The sequence below is a fragment of the Dipodomys ordii genome, unplaced genomic scaffold (assembly GCF_000151885.1).
Source record: "Dipodomys ordii isolate 6190 unplaced genomic scaffold, Dord_2.0 Scaffold175, whole genome shotgun sequence".
Classification (NCBI taxonomy): Eukaryota; Metazoa; Chordata; class Mammalia; order Rodentia; family Heteromyidae; genus Dipodomys; species Dipodomys ordii.
The window spans coordinates 2,091,147-2,108,826 of record NW_012267391.1 but is presented as its reverse complement, the minus strand read 5'-3'; the positions used below and the strand labels follow the sequence as shown (position 1 = coordinate 2,108,826).

The window sequence follows — 17,680 nt, the reverse complement described above, 5'->3', positions numbered from 1 at the left end:
GGCTCCGCGTTCGCCGGGCTCTGGGTAAACGCCACCGCGGCGCGTTTCTGCGCGCTCACCACCCTGAACGCGCCACAAGAAATAAACTGTAAACGCGATGTGAAGTGCTAGGTCGGAAGACTCTTTAAGTTTCGAGGAAAACTCTGAAGTGTTTCCTCAAGCTCTTCCACACACAGGACACTTCCGACAAGAACCAGCAAGTCCCAAACTCTCCGGACAAAGGTCGAAACTCCGCGAAGCCCCGCCTCCAGCCCGGGAGGCGGCGCCACCGGCTCCCCCCACCCCCCGCCCACCGGAAGCCACGTCCTCCCGCCCGCCGCGAAGCGACCGAGCCTTCGCCCTCGCGCCCCAGTTTACGACAGTTTTCCGGCTGGCTTACGGCCGCCGCTGCCGTATTCTGCCGGGCTCCTGGGACGGAGACCTAGAGGCCGTCCGGTTGTGCCTGGGGTGAAGGCCAGGACTCTGGGCGGGGATGAAACACGCTCCCGGTGGAGGCAGGGGAGCCGCGCGGAGCCATGGTGAGTGCAGCACGTCGGTTCCCCGGGCGGAGTCCAGGCCTCCCTGCAACTCTCGCCCGCCGCTGGCGTGCCGCGACCGGGCGCCCCAGCGCGGCGTGGGCCGGAGCCGGGCTCGCTCGGACTCAAATCTGTGCGGCCCATCCGTGTCCGGGAGGAGTCCCAGCCCCTGGTCCGCCTGGCCGCGCTTGGACTCCATTAAGGGCAGACCGAGGCCGAGAGGTGCTTGCCTTTTTTCCTCCACTTTGGTCTGTCGTCCGCCTGCGCTCTTGCGACCCATCTCTCATCCCTGTTACTTGATCATATATATGCCCCTTCCTCCTTTGATGGCAGCGAGACTGTGAGAAGGGATAGTGCCACAGACGCCCACATCGAGCGTTGACAAGTTGGGAAGTTTGCGGGAATCTCCCTCTTAACAGTTTTTCCCTCTTCTAGCAGAAATCTTATTTCCACTGCTCTCGATTGAACTTTAAATCGAGTTTGAGTGTTCGGGGGGAAACGTTTTAGTGGAAAGGACTCATCCTTCCACTGTAGTAGAGGGAAATAATAGCAAGTTGAGATATCCTCTAGGGAATATTCATACCTTCACATTGTTTAATAAAAACTGAAAGATTAATTTTTTAAATCAAGACAAGTTGTGTCAAAGTTGACCTTGACTCGTGATTCGCCCGCTTCAGGAGTGCTCTTATTTACAGACATGAGTCACTACGCGTGCCCAACAAAATTGCAAGGTAAAAATCATCGGCCAGAATATCATTATAGTTATTGAAATGCATAATGAGTTAGGATGGACATAACAGCAGAATTAATAAGTATATACTTTTTTCTCCTTACCAGGCCAGTACAGTGGTAGCAGTTGGGCTGACCATTGCTGCTGCAGGATTTGCAGGTTTGTTTGTGACTTGGGAATGGAAATGAAATAGGAAGATTGAGGATTAATTAATTTACATATTGCTTTTGGTTTTAGGCCGTTACGTTTTACAAGCCATGAAGCATATGGAGCCTCAAGTAAAACAAGTTTTTCAAAGCCTACCAAAATCTGTAAGACTTAAAACATTTTTTTGCTATCTTTTTCTAAAGTTTCAAACATCCATGAAATTCAGTGTGATTGCTTTTGGCTCCTTCTCTTGCTTTCCCAGAATGTGTACAAGTTGAAATTTAGTAATAGTACTATCTTTAAAAAGAAACAAATGTTAGATGAGTAAGTATGCGTGGGTAGTATTAACCAGTTCTGCTATGAGTTTATATTTCTTCATCTACTGTTGTGTTCATATTCTTGTCTCTCTCATCTTGTCTGTATTGTAACCACAGAGGGATCTAAAGAGATCCATTCTTCGTGTGTGGCCTTAGAACTGGCTAATACAAGAACTACATACTCTGTAAGATGCAGCAGCTTGTGACAAAATGGTACAAGCCTGCAGTCCCAGTTACTCTGGGTGCTAACGTGAGATAGTCATTTGAACCTGGGAAACATAGGATCCTGTCTTAAAACAAGAAAAACAGAATATGGCTATGACAGCATGTTAAATACTTTTATGTTGTGATTAAATGTTCGATGTTACCAATACAATTTCTGATCTAGTAAGGGTAAAGAACCTGATAGCATGATGTTCTCCACATACAAAGTTTTATTGGAGTGCTAGGTTCTTGGAACAATTACCTCAAACAGCCTCTAGTTCCTCTTCTTGAAGCCTTGTGTTCAAAATCGTATTGGTGGTACTTGTACTCCACCTAGGCACTGTCCCTTAGCTTTCTTGCTCCAGGCTGTCACTCTACTACTTGAGCCACAATTATACTTCTGGTTTTTTGCTAGTTAATTGGAGGTAAGTCTCACAGACATTCGGGGCTGGCTTCAAACTGCAGTCCTCAGATCTCAGACTCCTAAGTAACTAGGATTACAGGTTACCAGTTTCACATTGTCATACAGTGTGTGTGTGTGTGTGTCAGTGTCAGTCCTGGGGCTTTAACTCAGGGCCTGGGTTCTGTACCTGAGCTTTTTCACTCGAGGCTAGGTCTCTACACCACTTCCCGCTTTTTAGTGGTTAACTGGTAATACAAGTCTCATGGATTTTTATGCCACGGCTGGCTTTGAACTCCTCTCCTGATCTCAGCTTCCTAAGTAGCTAAGGATTACAGGCATGAGTCACCAGAGCCCAGGCTAAGGTCAAACTTTTATCTTCAATATGGGTAATACTCCTGAAAGACCTACATTAGAAACACTATTCCCTTGTTTTATATATCGGTTATCATAGCTGGGGGAAAAAGATGTTTAATGTCTGTGTTGCTATCTGTAAAGCTAAAAGTTCTTGAAGAGTTCTCTAAAATGTCTCATTTTTTGTTTCTATGGCTGTATACTCCCTGTGGGAACTTTCCATTTATTTCATTAATGGAAATGCATTTCCTCTCTCAGGCCTTCAGCAGTGGCTATTACAGAGGTGGATTTGAACCCAAAATGACAAAGCGGGAAGCAGCATTAATATTAGGTGTAAGGTAAAATAATTTCTAACTGGAATTTTTCTTGTGGGTTTTGCCCAGAATTTTCAGATTTAGTTCATGGAGCCTTGCTGTTGCTCCTATGTACATTTTTAAAGTCTAAATACTCCAGAGTCAAATAGAAGACACGCACCAGGACAGAAGGACTTTATGAAAGACTTCTCAGCAGATTATCACATTGCTGTCCTTTGTAATCAAGACATTTTCTAGGAATGTCTTCCATTTCAATAAAAGAAGTGATTTAGTAAGAATTGATTTGAGTACAGTTTGAATTTGGTATTCAACTACATTTTCAAAAATGCTTTACTTTTTGAAGGTTCAGTTTAGTTCTCCAATATAGAATATGCATTTGCATTTGTGTGGAGGTTCATAAGCAGCTTTTTATACTATTTTGACTTAGTGTTACTTCACCATTGTTAATGGCCCTTTATTTTTAATGGGATCCAGGAGAGTAAAGTTTTTTTCCTTTTTAATTAGCCCTACTGCCAATAAAGGAAAGATAAGAGATGCTCATCGACGAATTATGCTCTTAAATCACCCAGACAAAGGTAATCATTAAATTCTTGTTAAATATGTTGTTGGAACTAATTCTTGGCTTTTATAAAGGCTTAAATCTGTGTGAACATGCTGGATACAACTGGTTTTAGTATCTTAAGAATACAATCTGCAATTTAAAGAATGAACTGATAAAATAGCTAGTAGCCGTCAATATTAACAATGCTTTTAAGGTCTCCATGTATGATAAATGTGAATTCCAGTAACCATCAGATACTAATGCTGCTGGCTGTTCATTCTTTGTTTATATTCAACATTAAAACAAATGTTAAATTTTAACAAAACTATGATTTCATCTCTTCCATTGTATATACTTTGAACTAGAGATTATTTAGAAATCTAAAGTGTATTCACTTCTGATATACTTTTAAGTAGTAAGACTGCTTAAAGCACAAAATTCCTCTCAATACTAAGACTACAAAAATCCATATTTCAATGCACAAATCTTTTACTAACATAGAGGTAGGTATTTTGAGAGGATGTTGACACTTTTAAATAAAATAGCAATTGTTTGATATCTAACCTAGCAGTGTATGAAACTAACATTACCTAGTGGTCTAGGTCTAAAGAAAATTGTGCTAAACTTACATTTCTATTGTGTCTTGCTGAAGATGTGCTGATCTTGGGAACACAAACTCCTATTAGTATTAGAAAGGAAGGCAATAAAAAAATGAAAAGAGAAAAAGGAACTAAAATGGGGTCTGTTTTTCTTTCTCCCTATAGGAGGATCGCCTTACATAGCAGCCAAAATAAATGAAGCTAAAGATTTACTAGAAGGTCAAGCTAAAAAATGAAATAACTGTATGATGAATTTTAAGTTCATATAAATAAATGAGTACCAACTTTTTATAATAAAATGCCTCAAATAAAGTTTTTAAAAATGATTCAGCACAAACAAGCTAAAGCAAAGCTTTGGAATATTTTATTTAACTTGAGAACATTAAGAATATTAGCGTATTTGGAGCTAGTATTAAATGACAGGTGTACACCACTTGAATATATTTGCTTATTTAGTAAATAATTTGGTGTCTGTGTGCTATTTAATTCAAAGCCCCTATCCTAAAAAAGCCCTATCCCAGTCAGGTGTAGTCAATAGTATTAGGGAACTCTCATACTGTTGAGCTGCTTCAGGGTGCTAGGATACAACTGGGCCCACCTACTGTGTATTTAGCCACAACAATGATCTTAAGAAATTACCTATGTATAAGTAACAATTCAAGTTTCATACATTAAAATCTACATATTGACTATACAGTTCCTGTAAGTCAAAGGTAAATTTGCATTGTCTCCCTTTTACTGGTCTTTTATATAAAATTATCCTTTTATATGTTTTTAAAATGCAATCCAATCTACAATTATGGACAAGACTAAACGTTATTAGTGATACTAAAATTCCTTACCCAAGTATTTGTCTGTACTATTATTACATACTAATAAACTTCAATGATATGAAGGAAGGTGACAGTCTAACAAAATGTATCTAACACAAATGTATATAACACAAGGCAAACTAGTCAGTCAATAAATCCCAAGTTTTGTTATGTGAAACTGATAAATCATTATAGCTACCACCTAAACTTTCTCAACTCACTGTCAGGTTCTGTATGAAAATAGTGAAGGTGAGCATTTACTGCTGGAACCCCTTTAGGGACATATTAAAGTATTGACTCTTCCAGTCTTATACAGAGTTCTTTTTTGGTTGGTTGGTTTGGGGGGGGGGGGACTTTTAAAAAGTAGCAATTTTAGGGACAAGGGAGCTGAGAATATAGTTGGTTCTAGTATTTCAGTGTCCTACTATAAAATAAAACACTGAATTAGTAATTACAGAACAATTTCTTCCTAAGGGAAATTAAGGTTACTGTGAGGTTCTGATTATACCTGTCAATATGGTGGCTCAAGCCTGTAGTCCTAGCTACTAAGGAGACAGATCCGAGAAGCATGGCTCAAAGCCAGGGAGGAAAGTTCTTGAGATTCTTACCTCCAGTTAACCCATAGAAAACAAGAGGTGGCACTGTGGCCTGAAGTGGTAGTCAAGCTAGACTTGAGTAAAAAAGCACCAGCCTGGAGTTCAAGCCCCACCCCTGACCACCACCACCCCCAAAAAACAGAAGCACATAAAGGACAGTTGTTTACAATATGCACACTGAAACAGGAAGGCAGATAAAGCATTGCCTTGTTTGAGCACGTGGTGTAGTTCAAATTTTTTGTCATTTTGGATTCAAAAATAACCAAGTATGTGGAGTACTGAAGTTGAAAATCTTTGTGAACAGATAATTTTACAATAAAAAATCCACTAAAAGAAGATTGAGTGTAATTTGGTTTATTAATCTTAATCATTTGGATTATTCAAAATGTTTCTATGAATATAGTATCAGATAAAACTTTAAAGCAGTTTGATAAACAAATAGTGTGTTAATATGCCCACAGGCAATCAGCCATTAACTGTAAAGAACTAGTGCAGTAGGGCTGAATACCATGAATGTTTTATTCCAACATCATACCTGTTTCTAGACAGGTGTTAAAGACAATGGAAACCACTTTGAAATACTAATCACATTTTTCTTTAATACCAGTTTTTTTTCTAGACTTACCTTTATAGTTTTAAAGTAGAAAAAAACTGCAAATATGTCATCTATGTGAGACTGTGAAGGTCTTCATCTTTTAGTTTGTTTTTTTTTTTAGCAAAATACTCAAGTTCTGAAAATGTGCTGGTATTGTGTTTGATAAGCATTCTCTATATATGCTATTACATACACTTTTATTACATGTGAGGAAAGTTGTTTAATGAAGTAACTTGTCCAGGTAAGGAGACGAGCTGAGTGAGAAAGGCTGATCTTTTTCAGATCCAGAGTACTATACTCTTCTATACTATTTTTTTTATAATTAAGATAATCCAACTATAATTTTCTTGGTGGTGCTAAGATCTGTTAAAACACTTGTAAAACATCTAGCTTGGGGACATTTTTCCTTAACAGTTGGTGCTTACAAATATTTTACCCCTTATGCTGGATTTTTAACCTAGGGCCTTACATCTTAGGCATACAACTCTCCCCAGAGAAGCTACATCCCTAACCATGGAAATATTAACTCTAAATGGAGATAAAGAGCTAATGAAAATAAAGCACTGAGGAGCAGAGAGACAGTTCAATTCTGACTTGAAACACCACCACACAAAAAGAAATGGTATGGTTAACAGGTAACAAAAGGTACAGAATTCAAAAGTTCTGTAATAATTAGGTGTCTTTCCAGCATGTGATCTTTTATCCTGAGGGGTTTATGCTTCCTCACCTGCAGAATGAAAGAATGGCCAACCCCAAACTAAGGATATTGCTGCTTTTTATGGTTAAGACAATCAAATAATGCCAGAGCACATTTGTCCAAGATTATATAGCAAATAGAGCCTTGAATTTCTTGTCCACAGTTCATTTAAGTTCTCAATGGAGACTTATGGGAATTTCCACCACTTTAATAGATCTGGCATGTTTTTAATGCCTTTCAGGGCCTATTGAATTGATACCACTATTCCCATTAGCATTTTTCAAGTGGCAAATAGTTAACAGAAACATGGAAATAAAATTTAGTCATATATCACTTCAGAAGTCTCACACCATTCAAGAAATACTTGAAGCCTAGCTGTATGTGGTAGCAATATACCTGTAATCCCAGCACTAAGGAAATAGTATTTTGAGTTCCAGGCCAGCCTGGGCTATATAGAGCCTGCTCAAAACTCAAAAATGGATGCATGAAAGGCCAAGTAGCACATAAGCTCATAGTATATTCTGAGTCTTACATTTAGTTATATAGTTTCTAAAACCCACTCAATAGCTGCTCTAAATGTTAGGAAACAGGAGGGGAAAAGAGCAGTAACACTAACTACTGGGAATTACTAGGTAAACAGTCTACCACAAGCTTGTAAACTACCATAATGAAGCTAGACTGTATTCAATACTGTAAAAATGTATGCCCCACTTTGACACCCAAACTATTTAAAGGCAAAATTAACTCACAGGATGCTTCATTTAAAGCATTACTAGTTTTAGATTAGGCTAGAATGCTGGGTTGTTTCTAAGAGTTTGATCAGCTTGGTAGAAATAGTTCAAATAAAATAGCTAACTAAATTAGAGCTAAACTATTTTAAACTATTTAGAAGACTGGTCATTGGCTGCATCTGAGCCAGGTGCCGGTGGCATACCACGTGTAATCTTAGCTACTCAGGAGGTTGAAACTGTAAGATTATCTCCAGTCAGATAATCCTAAAGTACCAGGCTTTTTATTGACCATATGGTGGAATGCTAAATTTGCTTAAGGACTTTTGCCTTAGCAACAGGTTGTGTTTCTCATTACCTGCTACTCCTGACTGAATGGTAGAGTAACAGTCCAGCAATTGGTATTGGAACATGCCACCCAGGTGTTTTCTCAGTAATTTCAAATGCAATGTTTACATTTATTTAAGGAAGAATATATAGACTTCAAGAAAAAGAAATTATGAACTGCTTTATAATAATGGAACTATTGGAAAATAGTTTTAATCAAGTGGAATCTAAACTAGAAAGTCAATGTTACAAGTCACTTAAAAAGGTACAAAGAAAATATTTCACAAAGAATAAGCACTAAAACTGAAAAAAAAGTTCAAGCTATTAAGCAGAACATTGATAATAGGCTGGAATGAGAATTACTTTGCCATTTTAGATAGCATACACCTTAGGAAATTGGTCATATGGTTAAATGTTAACTAGGGGTCTGATAAGTAGATAGCTATTACATTAACATTGGAAGATCCCTCAAGGTATCATGTCAACTCTCCATTAGATGAACTAGAAGCCAGAGTAAGTGATCAGAACTAAAATAATGGCTCCCAATTTTGTTTTTACCTGTGGTATTTTTAATTGTCAAAAGGAATTTAAAAAAATGGGCAGTGGAAAACCTTTTAGAATTTTTTTAAGAACATTTAATTTTTTTTTCAGGATTTTTGCAAACCCTGATCAACCAGCCCTTTTGCAAAATGAAATGTTCTGAATCATCCAGAACTTAGGGATTTTTTTTCTGGATGTTTTGACTATTGAATCTGTTTAAGTTATTACTATACTTTCAAAAGTTTAATTGGGTGGGGCACCAATGGCATATGCCTGTAATCCTAGCTATTGAGACCTCATGATGGCAATTCAAAGCCAGCCTGAGCAGGAACTCTGAGAACACCAAAAAGCCAGAAATGGAGCTGTGGCTCAGTGCTTCAACACTAGCCTTGAGCAATGTTTCATAGATAGATAATAAAAACAGGAAGATTGCATGAGATTTTATATCATGTTTTACACCCATTTCTTTTCAGGACTTTTTAGAAAATTCAGATCTCTGTTACTGACAGTTAATCATCTGACACACACAATTGCATTGTTAACATATAGTACTGTTTACTTAAACTTAGTATAAGAATACTAATTATTTTTAGCCTCTTTTTTTCCTCCCCAGAGTTGAGGACAAAACTCAGGGCAAGTGGTTTTTCCCTGAGATGAGTGCTTTGAATCTCAAAAAGCCCAAGACAGAAATGACACTATCTAAATCATGGGCACCATTATTATATCAACTTTTAGAGCAGAGACTGTCCCCAGGTTTCAAAGCCCTAGTCCTAGTAAATAGCTACAAAAATTCCAGTGATGGGGCTGGGAATGTGGCTTAGTGGTAGAATGCTTGCCTAGCATGCACAAACACCTGGGGTTTGATTCCTCAGTACCACATAAAAAGGCAGAAGTGGCACTGTGGTACAAGTGGTAGGCCTTCAGTAAAAGCAGCTCCGAAACAATGCCCAGTTCAAGCCCCAGGACTGGCAAAAAATAAATAAAATTCCAGTGATTTTTACGTATTAGGTATTGAGAACCAACCTAAAAAGTGTTCAACTTTCACAATCCCAGTATTCCTCTTGAATGTGTCTGCCTGGGCTGTTTCAAACTGCAATGCTCACATCTCAGCTTCCTGAGTAGCTCTAGGATTATAAGCACAAGCCACCAGCAGCCAGATGACCTGTACTTTTATTACAAATTCTCTCAGCCTGTCCATAGTAATACCTGAGGTAATTTCTCCTGTGGTCACTTGCTTGATGCACTGCTTCTGATTCCACATTACTTAGCTATTTAAAATTGATGCTTGTACCATTATACTTGTGTTAATCTGATCAATGTCTCAAGTTTTAAGAGTAATAAAGAATCCTTGCCTCATCAGAAGAAACATCATTTTTAACCCCATGTCGAATTCCTACTTCATGGTTCATTTCAGATTCTTTTTAAGACATGTAGATGTTGAAACAAGATCTTTCAGAATACCTTTTCCTTGACTGTAGTATAATGTACTTTCATCCCAACATCTCATCTAACTAGTAGAGTAGCCAAAGATCTCTTTCAGAATCAACAAGTTATCTCCAGACATTTTTACTGATATTTCTGAGTATGTATTATATAAAGCCAAATCTGTGTACCACAACTCTTTAGTATCTATTTTTAAAGACAAGTCACTGTGTTTGACTACAAAGTAATAAAATCTTTAATTTAAAAGAGGACATACAGCTACTCTAAACTGCTTCAACTATCCTTATACGCTCAAAAGATTTTAATGAATCTATTCTACATAGAAGAAAATCATTCTTTCTTTACATCACATTTTCTAATTTAGTATTTAAAATTCTTCATGAGCTAAAGATGTAGCTCAGTGGCAGACTACTACACTAATGGAACAGGTTCTAGGTTCAATGTCTGGCACTACCAAAAAATAAAGTTAAAAATATTCTTCAGTGTACATTACCTTATGGTAATGCAAGAGAACTAAGAAATTAAAAAGCCAAGTTGTTTTTAGCTTTGATGGACTAAAGACATTTCTTAAGTAGCATTTTAATCAAGACAAGATTAATTACCTGGCATATTTATAGAAAGCACAGGACTTTCCACATACCTTAAAATTTCTCCAGTACCAAGGACCACTAAGAACAACCAATAACTACCAGCATTTAATCCCTCCTTTCTATATATTAACACACACATACATATGATTAGAGCTATGCATATATGATCTTTTACATTTGTAACTACATACTACATTATCCTTTTTGTTATAAATGGTTACTATAAACAATTTACTAATGTGCATAACATTTTCAGATACTGAAGAGCTATATTCTTTCTTTTCAGTGGTCCATAAAATACTGGAGTCCCACATTTATTTGACCTCATACTTTAAAATATCTTAATTATCCATTTCAATCACTGATAGGAGACCTTCACATTTCCTTGTGAAATCATAAAGTACCTTATTGATAAATTAAAAATTGCTTATTGTACTTTAAAAATAATTTTGATAAAGGAAATTAAGGCAAAGCTTCTACTTCATCTACAATTTGCTAGTGATTAGAATTTGATACAAATTTTTCTAGTAAATGTTATTATAAATTCCCTACCCCCTATTCTAACAACCTAACGTATTAAACATTGCAGAGCATTCATTACAAAATGATTAAATGGTCCACTAAACATTTTAATTTGAGGTATAAGAATAGATGCTTTTTAAAAGCAATCAATGAAACTATTCTGTGCCTCTAAGTAGGTCCAACTACTTTGTAATAATTGGCATAAAAAGTAGAAAGTTAAAAATCAGCAAATGGAAGATCAAAGTTTATTTACTACCTGCATACAAAAACATATTGCACATCAAACAACCAAAATTAAAAAAAAATTTAAAAAAGGAAAAGGAAAAGTGAAAGATACTCTACTGAATAGACTAACATGTAGTTTATACAGAATAAACTTTCTGGAAAACGATCTTTTTTCAGTAGTTTAGGTTAAGTCTGAATGGACATGACTAATCAGAGCTTAGTGTTTTAACTAAAGCTATGTTTGATTTTAAATACTGTACACTTTAATAAATAAACCAAACAAAGCCTCAATGTAGAACAGTCACTGCCAATATCACCCAGTGTCCCTGCAGATGAGTTAACAAATGTATTCCAGTGGTCTGCAGTTTTTCCTCTTCATACAGCATTTAAAAAACACATTGTAAAACAGACCAGTTTCCAGACTAAACTAATGAAGAAATTACAATTCAGTGCAAAATATTTCAGACTGCATTTCATTCTAGTTTTCCTCAGGTGAAGAAGTGGTTGCATATTATTAAAAATGTAACAAAAGCAGCTAATGCTTTCATAAAGAATATTGTGTTAGGGATCCCACCCCCACCCACCTCCCCCCATCTCTGCCATATTTTGAAAACAAAATAACATTTCCTATAGCCAGCAACTTTTTTTAATGTTACATATACTATTCTCAAGGCACATCTGATGATATAGTTTTAACACAGTAGGTGTCAAAGTATGTTTAACATATGATTTCTTCAGGATCCCTCCCCTTTCTGAATTCCAAATGGAGGAACTGAAAGTACGATGTAAAGACTGGCGATCCATATTCTATCTTTGGCAAGCTTGTACAAGCACTATTGTAAATGTAATGTAAGAGAACTGTAAACTAGGAACTTCTTCAGTTTATGAAACACCATTCAGGACTGCTGCTTCTTGGGTATTTTCCTCTTTTAAGGTATTAATCTTCTCTTCTCCTGGAGTACGTTGTAGTTTAGGAATTTCATCGCCAGAAGCACTAGTTGGGCCATTTATTGCCTTTTCTGAAGGACCATGCTCTTCAATCACATCTTTTGCCTGCCAAAGGGAGACAGCTTTTTCAACTTCTTTATAAATGCAATCTACAGCTGAGGAGGAAAACAGCTACATAAACATTAACTTAGAAAATTTCAATTTCATATGCCACTAGAATTTAAAAAATTAACACGTTTTTAAATTTTTAAATAATTACCAAAGTACTCCATTTTGGGGGGGATCTCTCAACTCTATCTCTAGGAATGCATAAACCATAGCATCTGTAATATTTAATGAAACCACTAGAACCAACAGAAAACTCCATGTAACTGAAACAATAAAGTATCTAAATAAAACAATTACCTACTTTACTCACCTTTTCCCCCCTGAACTCATATATAAAATCCTAAAAGTATTTAAAAAATTAAAATTTAAAAGATCCACTATTGAGAAAATGTATATAGAGCCTTCAGCTTACAAAATTAAGCTATCTATACGCAGTATAGTTAAGACTGAATTTTACAAATGCTAAAGTTCTATCCAAAAAGGATTTTCAGTCTCAAGCATGCATATCTTCAGACATCTGTGTCCAGGAACAAAATCTTCTTAACTAAATAATACTTGTCTATTTTGGAAAACAAGTGATCATACATTAAAGAAGTAAAAAATAAATCTAAATTATACCAGAAAAATAAAAACATAAAAAGGAAATAAAAAGAAAACCCTACAGGTTAAATTCTCCTTACCATTTCTTTCTTGTTTTTAGCCAAAGTTTCCCTTGGGAGGTTTCTTTGTCTGCTCTGAGACTCAGCTCTAGAAATATAATCTGCAACTGTGACTGTTAAAGATGAGAAAAAAATTACAGGTGTTGAAAAAATATTTCTAAAGTTTATGGATAAAGAGTAATTTCACTATTAAACAAATGGTAGGTCACCCAAATTCAAAATTTAAGTTGGGTATCGCCTCCAACCAAAAAGCCTGGAAAAAACTTTGCCTATGATTTTAGTGTTGGCAATAGAAAAATTCAAGCTGGAGAAACAAGGAAATCTAAATTCAAGTCCTCTTTCCAAGAGTCCAGGATAAGACTAAGGTTGTAGGACTATTATTTTTAAAAAACAACAACAACAAAAAAAAACACCCACAAACAAAAAATGGTAGGTGCCAGGTTCTATGTCCAAACAAGTATGTATTATTATAAGTGGGGAAAATGGAACAAATGTGATCCAAGTCACAATGTGATAATTAAATTTGAAAATTTCAAAGACTTGCTTATAATTTTTAAGTGAAAAATAACAGCACAACTTGTGATTCCTCCTTAATGTTACATGATAGAAACCATTCTGATTTAACCATTTGATTTTGTGACTTAAAGTAAGCACATAGTACCACCCTAAAGATGCAGGTATGGTAAGAGTACAAAAAGGGCCAGAGTGACTTCAATGACCATCCACTAGTGCAGCTTTAAGGACAGGTTTAAATGTGTTTTTAGAAGATAATAGATTAGGGAAAGGACTAGCCCAAGTAACTTCCCACTGTTAACACAAATACAATAAATAAATAAGGTATTGTTAATAAGTCTCAAAATCTGAAACCTAGAATCCCTAATCTGAGGAAATAGCAAAATAACCATCTCCCCCCCTCCTTGTTATTATATTCTACTCAAACTATTTAAGATCCCTATTAAAAATTCAGTATGTATTTTAAATTAATTGTATAAAAGAAAACAAGTAAATTTTAAGTTCAAATCATTAAGTCTTGGGAAAATTCATTCTGTAAATTTAATTTATATGGAGCCAACCATTTGCATAATAAACTGGCTAGCAGCTACAATTCATTTTGAATTATAAATGTGCTAACATTCATAATCAAGAACTTTTAAAGAACTATTTATGTAAATGAATCTTAAAAATCATAGGGAAATTTGTATCAGGACTTACATGGTTATTAAAAAAACTACTAGAGATATTTAGTCTTTTTAAAGCTGGTACTTTCTTTTCAAGTTGTAGGAAAGTTGGCATGTACATTTTAAAATATTTTAAAAGTATTTTAAAATATTTTAAAATATTTAAAAAGTAATTTAAAATTTTGTCATTTAATTTCAATACTAAGTAATTTTAAATTATTTAATAGTAAACAGTATTGGAAAGGGGATATATTATCATAATCTACCTAATTATTAAATCTACCTATATGTTGACAGCCATTTTGAGAATGATTCTCACTACTTTGGGGAGCAGTAGTATATGTTTTCTGTTTCCATAGTTCAGACCTCATTGATACTGAGAAAAATTCTTCTACTTGAAAATCCTGCTAAATTTTAGTATGTGTCCAAGCAATTCTTAGATCCTATCATCTATTATAATCTATTATACAAACAATATGTATTTACATAATTTTATCAATTAGAATTATCTCTAAATTAAAGGAAGCCAATTAGATTTCAGTTAATCTAAATAAAAACCTGTTTATGGTCATACATGCCTCTTATTCAATACTTTACAACATCTAGGAAAAACAGACAATTTGTGAAAGATAATTTAGACTTTAGAATATCCTCAGTGGGGCCCAGGAAAAAATAACACTGTACTTACAAAGTTTAAGTCCCCTCAATAAGTAATTTGTACTAAGAACAAGAAATTTGAAGCAAATGAGAATGAAATTATATTTGTAAGAGAATTTTGATTATTAACTTTAGGTGGAGGCTGCCTCCTTTTGACCTGAAGTCAGAAACAGTCTTTATTCACTCTGTGTTCCTATCATTTTGTAGGGCAAGGGGAAGCACTAGGGAATGTAAGACATTTTAGCGAAGGAAATGTAATAATATATAAGAATAGAGTAAAAGAGTAACAGATGCAGTATGCATCACAATAACTGTCAAATTGTTGAAAACTCTAAAACAGTCTTTTCAATCAATACGAAGTATCTGCGTCTTCTACAAGAAACCCTACTATTTTGGTCCTTTTATGACTTGTGACTTGACCATTTACCTAATTAGATTATGTCTTATATTAATACATTTAATTATTAGTATATTAAATTATGTTGTATTGTATGCCATTATTCTGTGTTAAGCTCATGTTAATAGCCTGAATTTACCTATTTATACAGGCCCGAAAAATTATTCACTGCTGTGCCACATCCAAAATACAAAATAGTTTTTCCTCAGTGTTTCTAACACTACCATAGGAGGGGAGAGACTAGAAACAGGAAAAGAAAATACTTTCTGGACACTCTATTTTTCTGATAGTTTTGTTTTCTTAAAAAGTTTCTACCTATCTTTAAAACAAGAACTTCCTGAAATGGGAATACATTAACCAGCTGTCCCAAATGTATTTAACCCAGTTCTAAAGATGCTAGAATTTACACACTGAGGGAAATACATGGAAAGATTTGCTTTGGAAAGAATGCAAAAATTGATTAGTTTGAAAAGGGTTTATTTCTAGTGAACACAATTTCTCCATAGTGAATATACATGTAAATTTCTATACTCAGGAGATGAGATTAGGTTCAAAATGTACACAACAAACAATTTTCTTTCCAGTTACTAAAAGTTATTGGCTAAATAAAGTTAGTACTCTGAAACTAAATAAATACTATTAATCTGATTAGTTAGTAGGTGTGAAGGAAAAGGGAGCACACTACAATAAAAACATAACATGCATCCTCTTATTAGGAAAAGGACACTTAAGTATTTTTCCTTTTTTTATTTGTTTTATAAGCTGTGAGTATGAAAATCCCCACAAAAATGAGGTGTTAAATCCAGTAAGCAGGCACCATGCAAAAGCTACCTACTTAGGTCAATCAACCTCAATCACATTCTACAACATAAGTCCCTGGGATGGCAGGATCCATCTCAAGTGTGATGAACCTCCCAAGTGAATAAAATTATGGTCTTAACAATACTTCCACGTTAAAAAAACAAACGTAAAATTAGTCCACTTAGACCAGTTACTCAACATTCACACTGTGGGGAAAGAATGAATTTTTCTTTAGTAGTCTTATTAGTTAAATAAACAATTTATGCAACACCAATTTTGAATATATATGCACACATGTGAACATGTAAATATATTTAGAATGCAGACACATGACATTTTTTTCATGCTTGTGACCTGGTATCAACAGGTCCACTCTAGTTACCTGGCTGTCTATCTTCTGCCTGACCCCTGAAACGACGCCTGCGGCTACGATTGCGTCGCTGGGGTTTTTTTTCACTATCATCTGTAAGGGCAAAGTTTACCATGAACTATTCTGACAAAAAAACAAACAAAAAAGGTAAAAACAAAAAACAAAACAAAAAAAAACAGTAACATAAAACAACTTTCCTTATTTAAAGAGTAAGGAGAAAGATTTAAACATCAAAGATTAAACATACAGTACTCACAGCATAGATACTTTTGTAGCTTTTAAGCATTCCAAATAGATTAAAAATGGAATTCTCATCTGGAAATTAAGAGGGTTTTGGCTATGTTAAACTATCTCCCAGACTTAAATTACTACTTAAAAATTCATTCAGAGATAGTTTCTCTCCAATATAGTTTTTCAACAAAGGACATTTTAACCCATTGGAAATTAATGCTCAGTTATGATTTACATATCTTCCCACTAAGGTCATTTAAAATACTTTTTAGAAAGACAAAGTAATAGCTCAATTCTGGTTTGGGGACAATAGAGTTGAATACTTGCACTATATTTAGTGGCATCAAAAGTAATGTAATAAACCCAGTTTCAAATAATTTAACAAATGTGAAAACTAGACAGACAAAAAGCTATCTAGTTTCACTGAAGTTAACACTTTGTGAGCCGCATACATTTTTTTGAAAAAAGTTCATACATTAACAGTGTAATTTAACACACACACATACATATACATATACATACATACACACACACACACACACACACACACACATACATACACCCTGTTCCCTAAGTGCTTACATACCTAGCCCATTTTCATTAACTGAGGCTGTATCAGATTCAGTCATTCCATCCATCAGAACAGCATCTTCATCAGTCCTTCGTCTACGAGACCGCCTACGACGGTTAGTACTGTGATGAGATTCGCTGGCATCAGTGTCTGCAGTCTGATCTGATTCTGTATTATCAAGTAAGCTGTATGGATTGCTGTCTGGATCTTTGAGCACTATATTCATGTCAGAAGCAAGAAATATTTGTTTAAGAGAACTGTAGCTGTTAATATTTTGTTCTATAATGAACCACATCAATTAATGATAAACATCAATTTTCCCCAATAAAAATATAGTTTTCAAATAAAAAAGTTTCTGTATCACTATTTTACCTGGAAAATAATGAAGATGGATAAATATAAAAATTTAAATGGTGATGAAAAATTATAAAGCAAAAGATGAGCAGACAGCTTCCTAACATTTCCTTTGAATTGTTTTAAAAACAGTTCTCTTTGTATCTACAGGGTTCAACCAATAAGATGGCAAAATTGATTAAGATATTGTACTAATTATGTACATTCTTT

The 17,680-nt window shown here is 35.2% G+C and overlaps 2 protein-coding genes across 2 annotated transcripts in view; one reads left to right on the top strand and one right to left on the bottom strand.

The window, feature by feature from the left end:
* The first annotated feature begins 373 nt into the window (after positions 1 to 373).
* Positions 374 to 4,438, top strand: Dnajc19 (DnaJ (Hsp40) homolog, subfamily C, member 19). Its single transcript, XM_013033687.1, has 6 exons — positions 374 to 518; positions 1,353 to 1,404; positions 1,483 to 1,556; positions 2,926 to 3,005; positions 3,486 to 3,556; positions 4,287 to 4,438. Exons 1-6 carry the CDS (start codon positions 516 to 518, stop codon positions 4,355 to 4,357), a joined length of 351 nt encoding a protein of 116 aa, XP_012889141.1. The 5' UTR covers positions 374 to 515; the 3' UTR covers positions 4,358 to 4,438.
* Positions 4,439 to 11,202: 6,764 nt separating this feature from the next.
* Positions 11,203 to 17,680, bottom strand: part of Fxr1 (fragile X mental retardation, autosomal homolog 1) — a 57,870-nt gene continuing 51,392 nt past the window's right edge. The window contains exons 11-14 of the mRNA XM_013033676.1: positions 17,132 to 17,332; positions 16,327 to 16,407; positions 12,933 to 13,024; positions 11,203 to 12,249 (exon numbers count right to left, since the gene is read on the bottom strand). Coding sequence (XP_012889130.1) covers positions 12,079 to 12,249; positions 12,933 to 13,024; positions 16,327 to 16,407; positions 17,132 to 17,332 — 545 coding nt within the window. The 3' untranslated portion in view covers positions 11,203 to 12,078. The remainder of the gene's footprint in view (positions 12,250 to 12,932; positions 13,025 to 16,326; positions 16,408 to 17,131; positions 17,333 to 17,680) is intronic.

Excerpts from the sequence above, each read along its gene's own strand:
- Dnajc19 (XM_013033687.1), top strand. Across the intron at positions 1,405-1,482 it reads TGCTGCTGCAGGATTTGCAG|GCCGTTACGTTTTACAAGCC; the intron begins GTTTGTTTGTGA and ends TTTTGGTTTTAG. Across the intron at positions 1,557-2,925 it reads TTCAAAGCCTACCAAAATCT|GCCTTCAGCAGTGGCTATTA; the intron begins GTAAGACTTAAA and ends TTCCTCTCTCAG.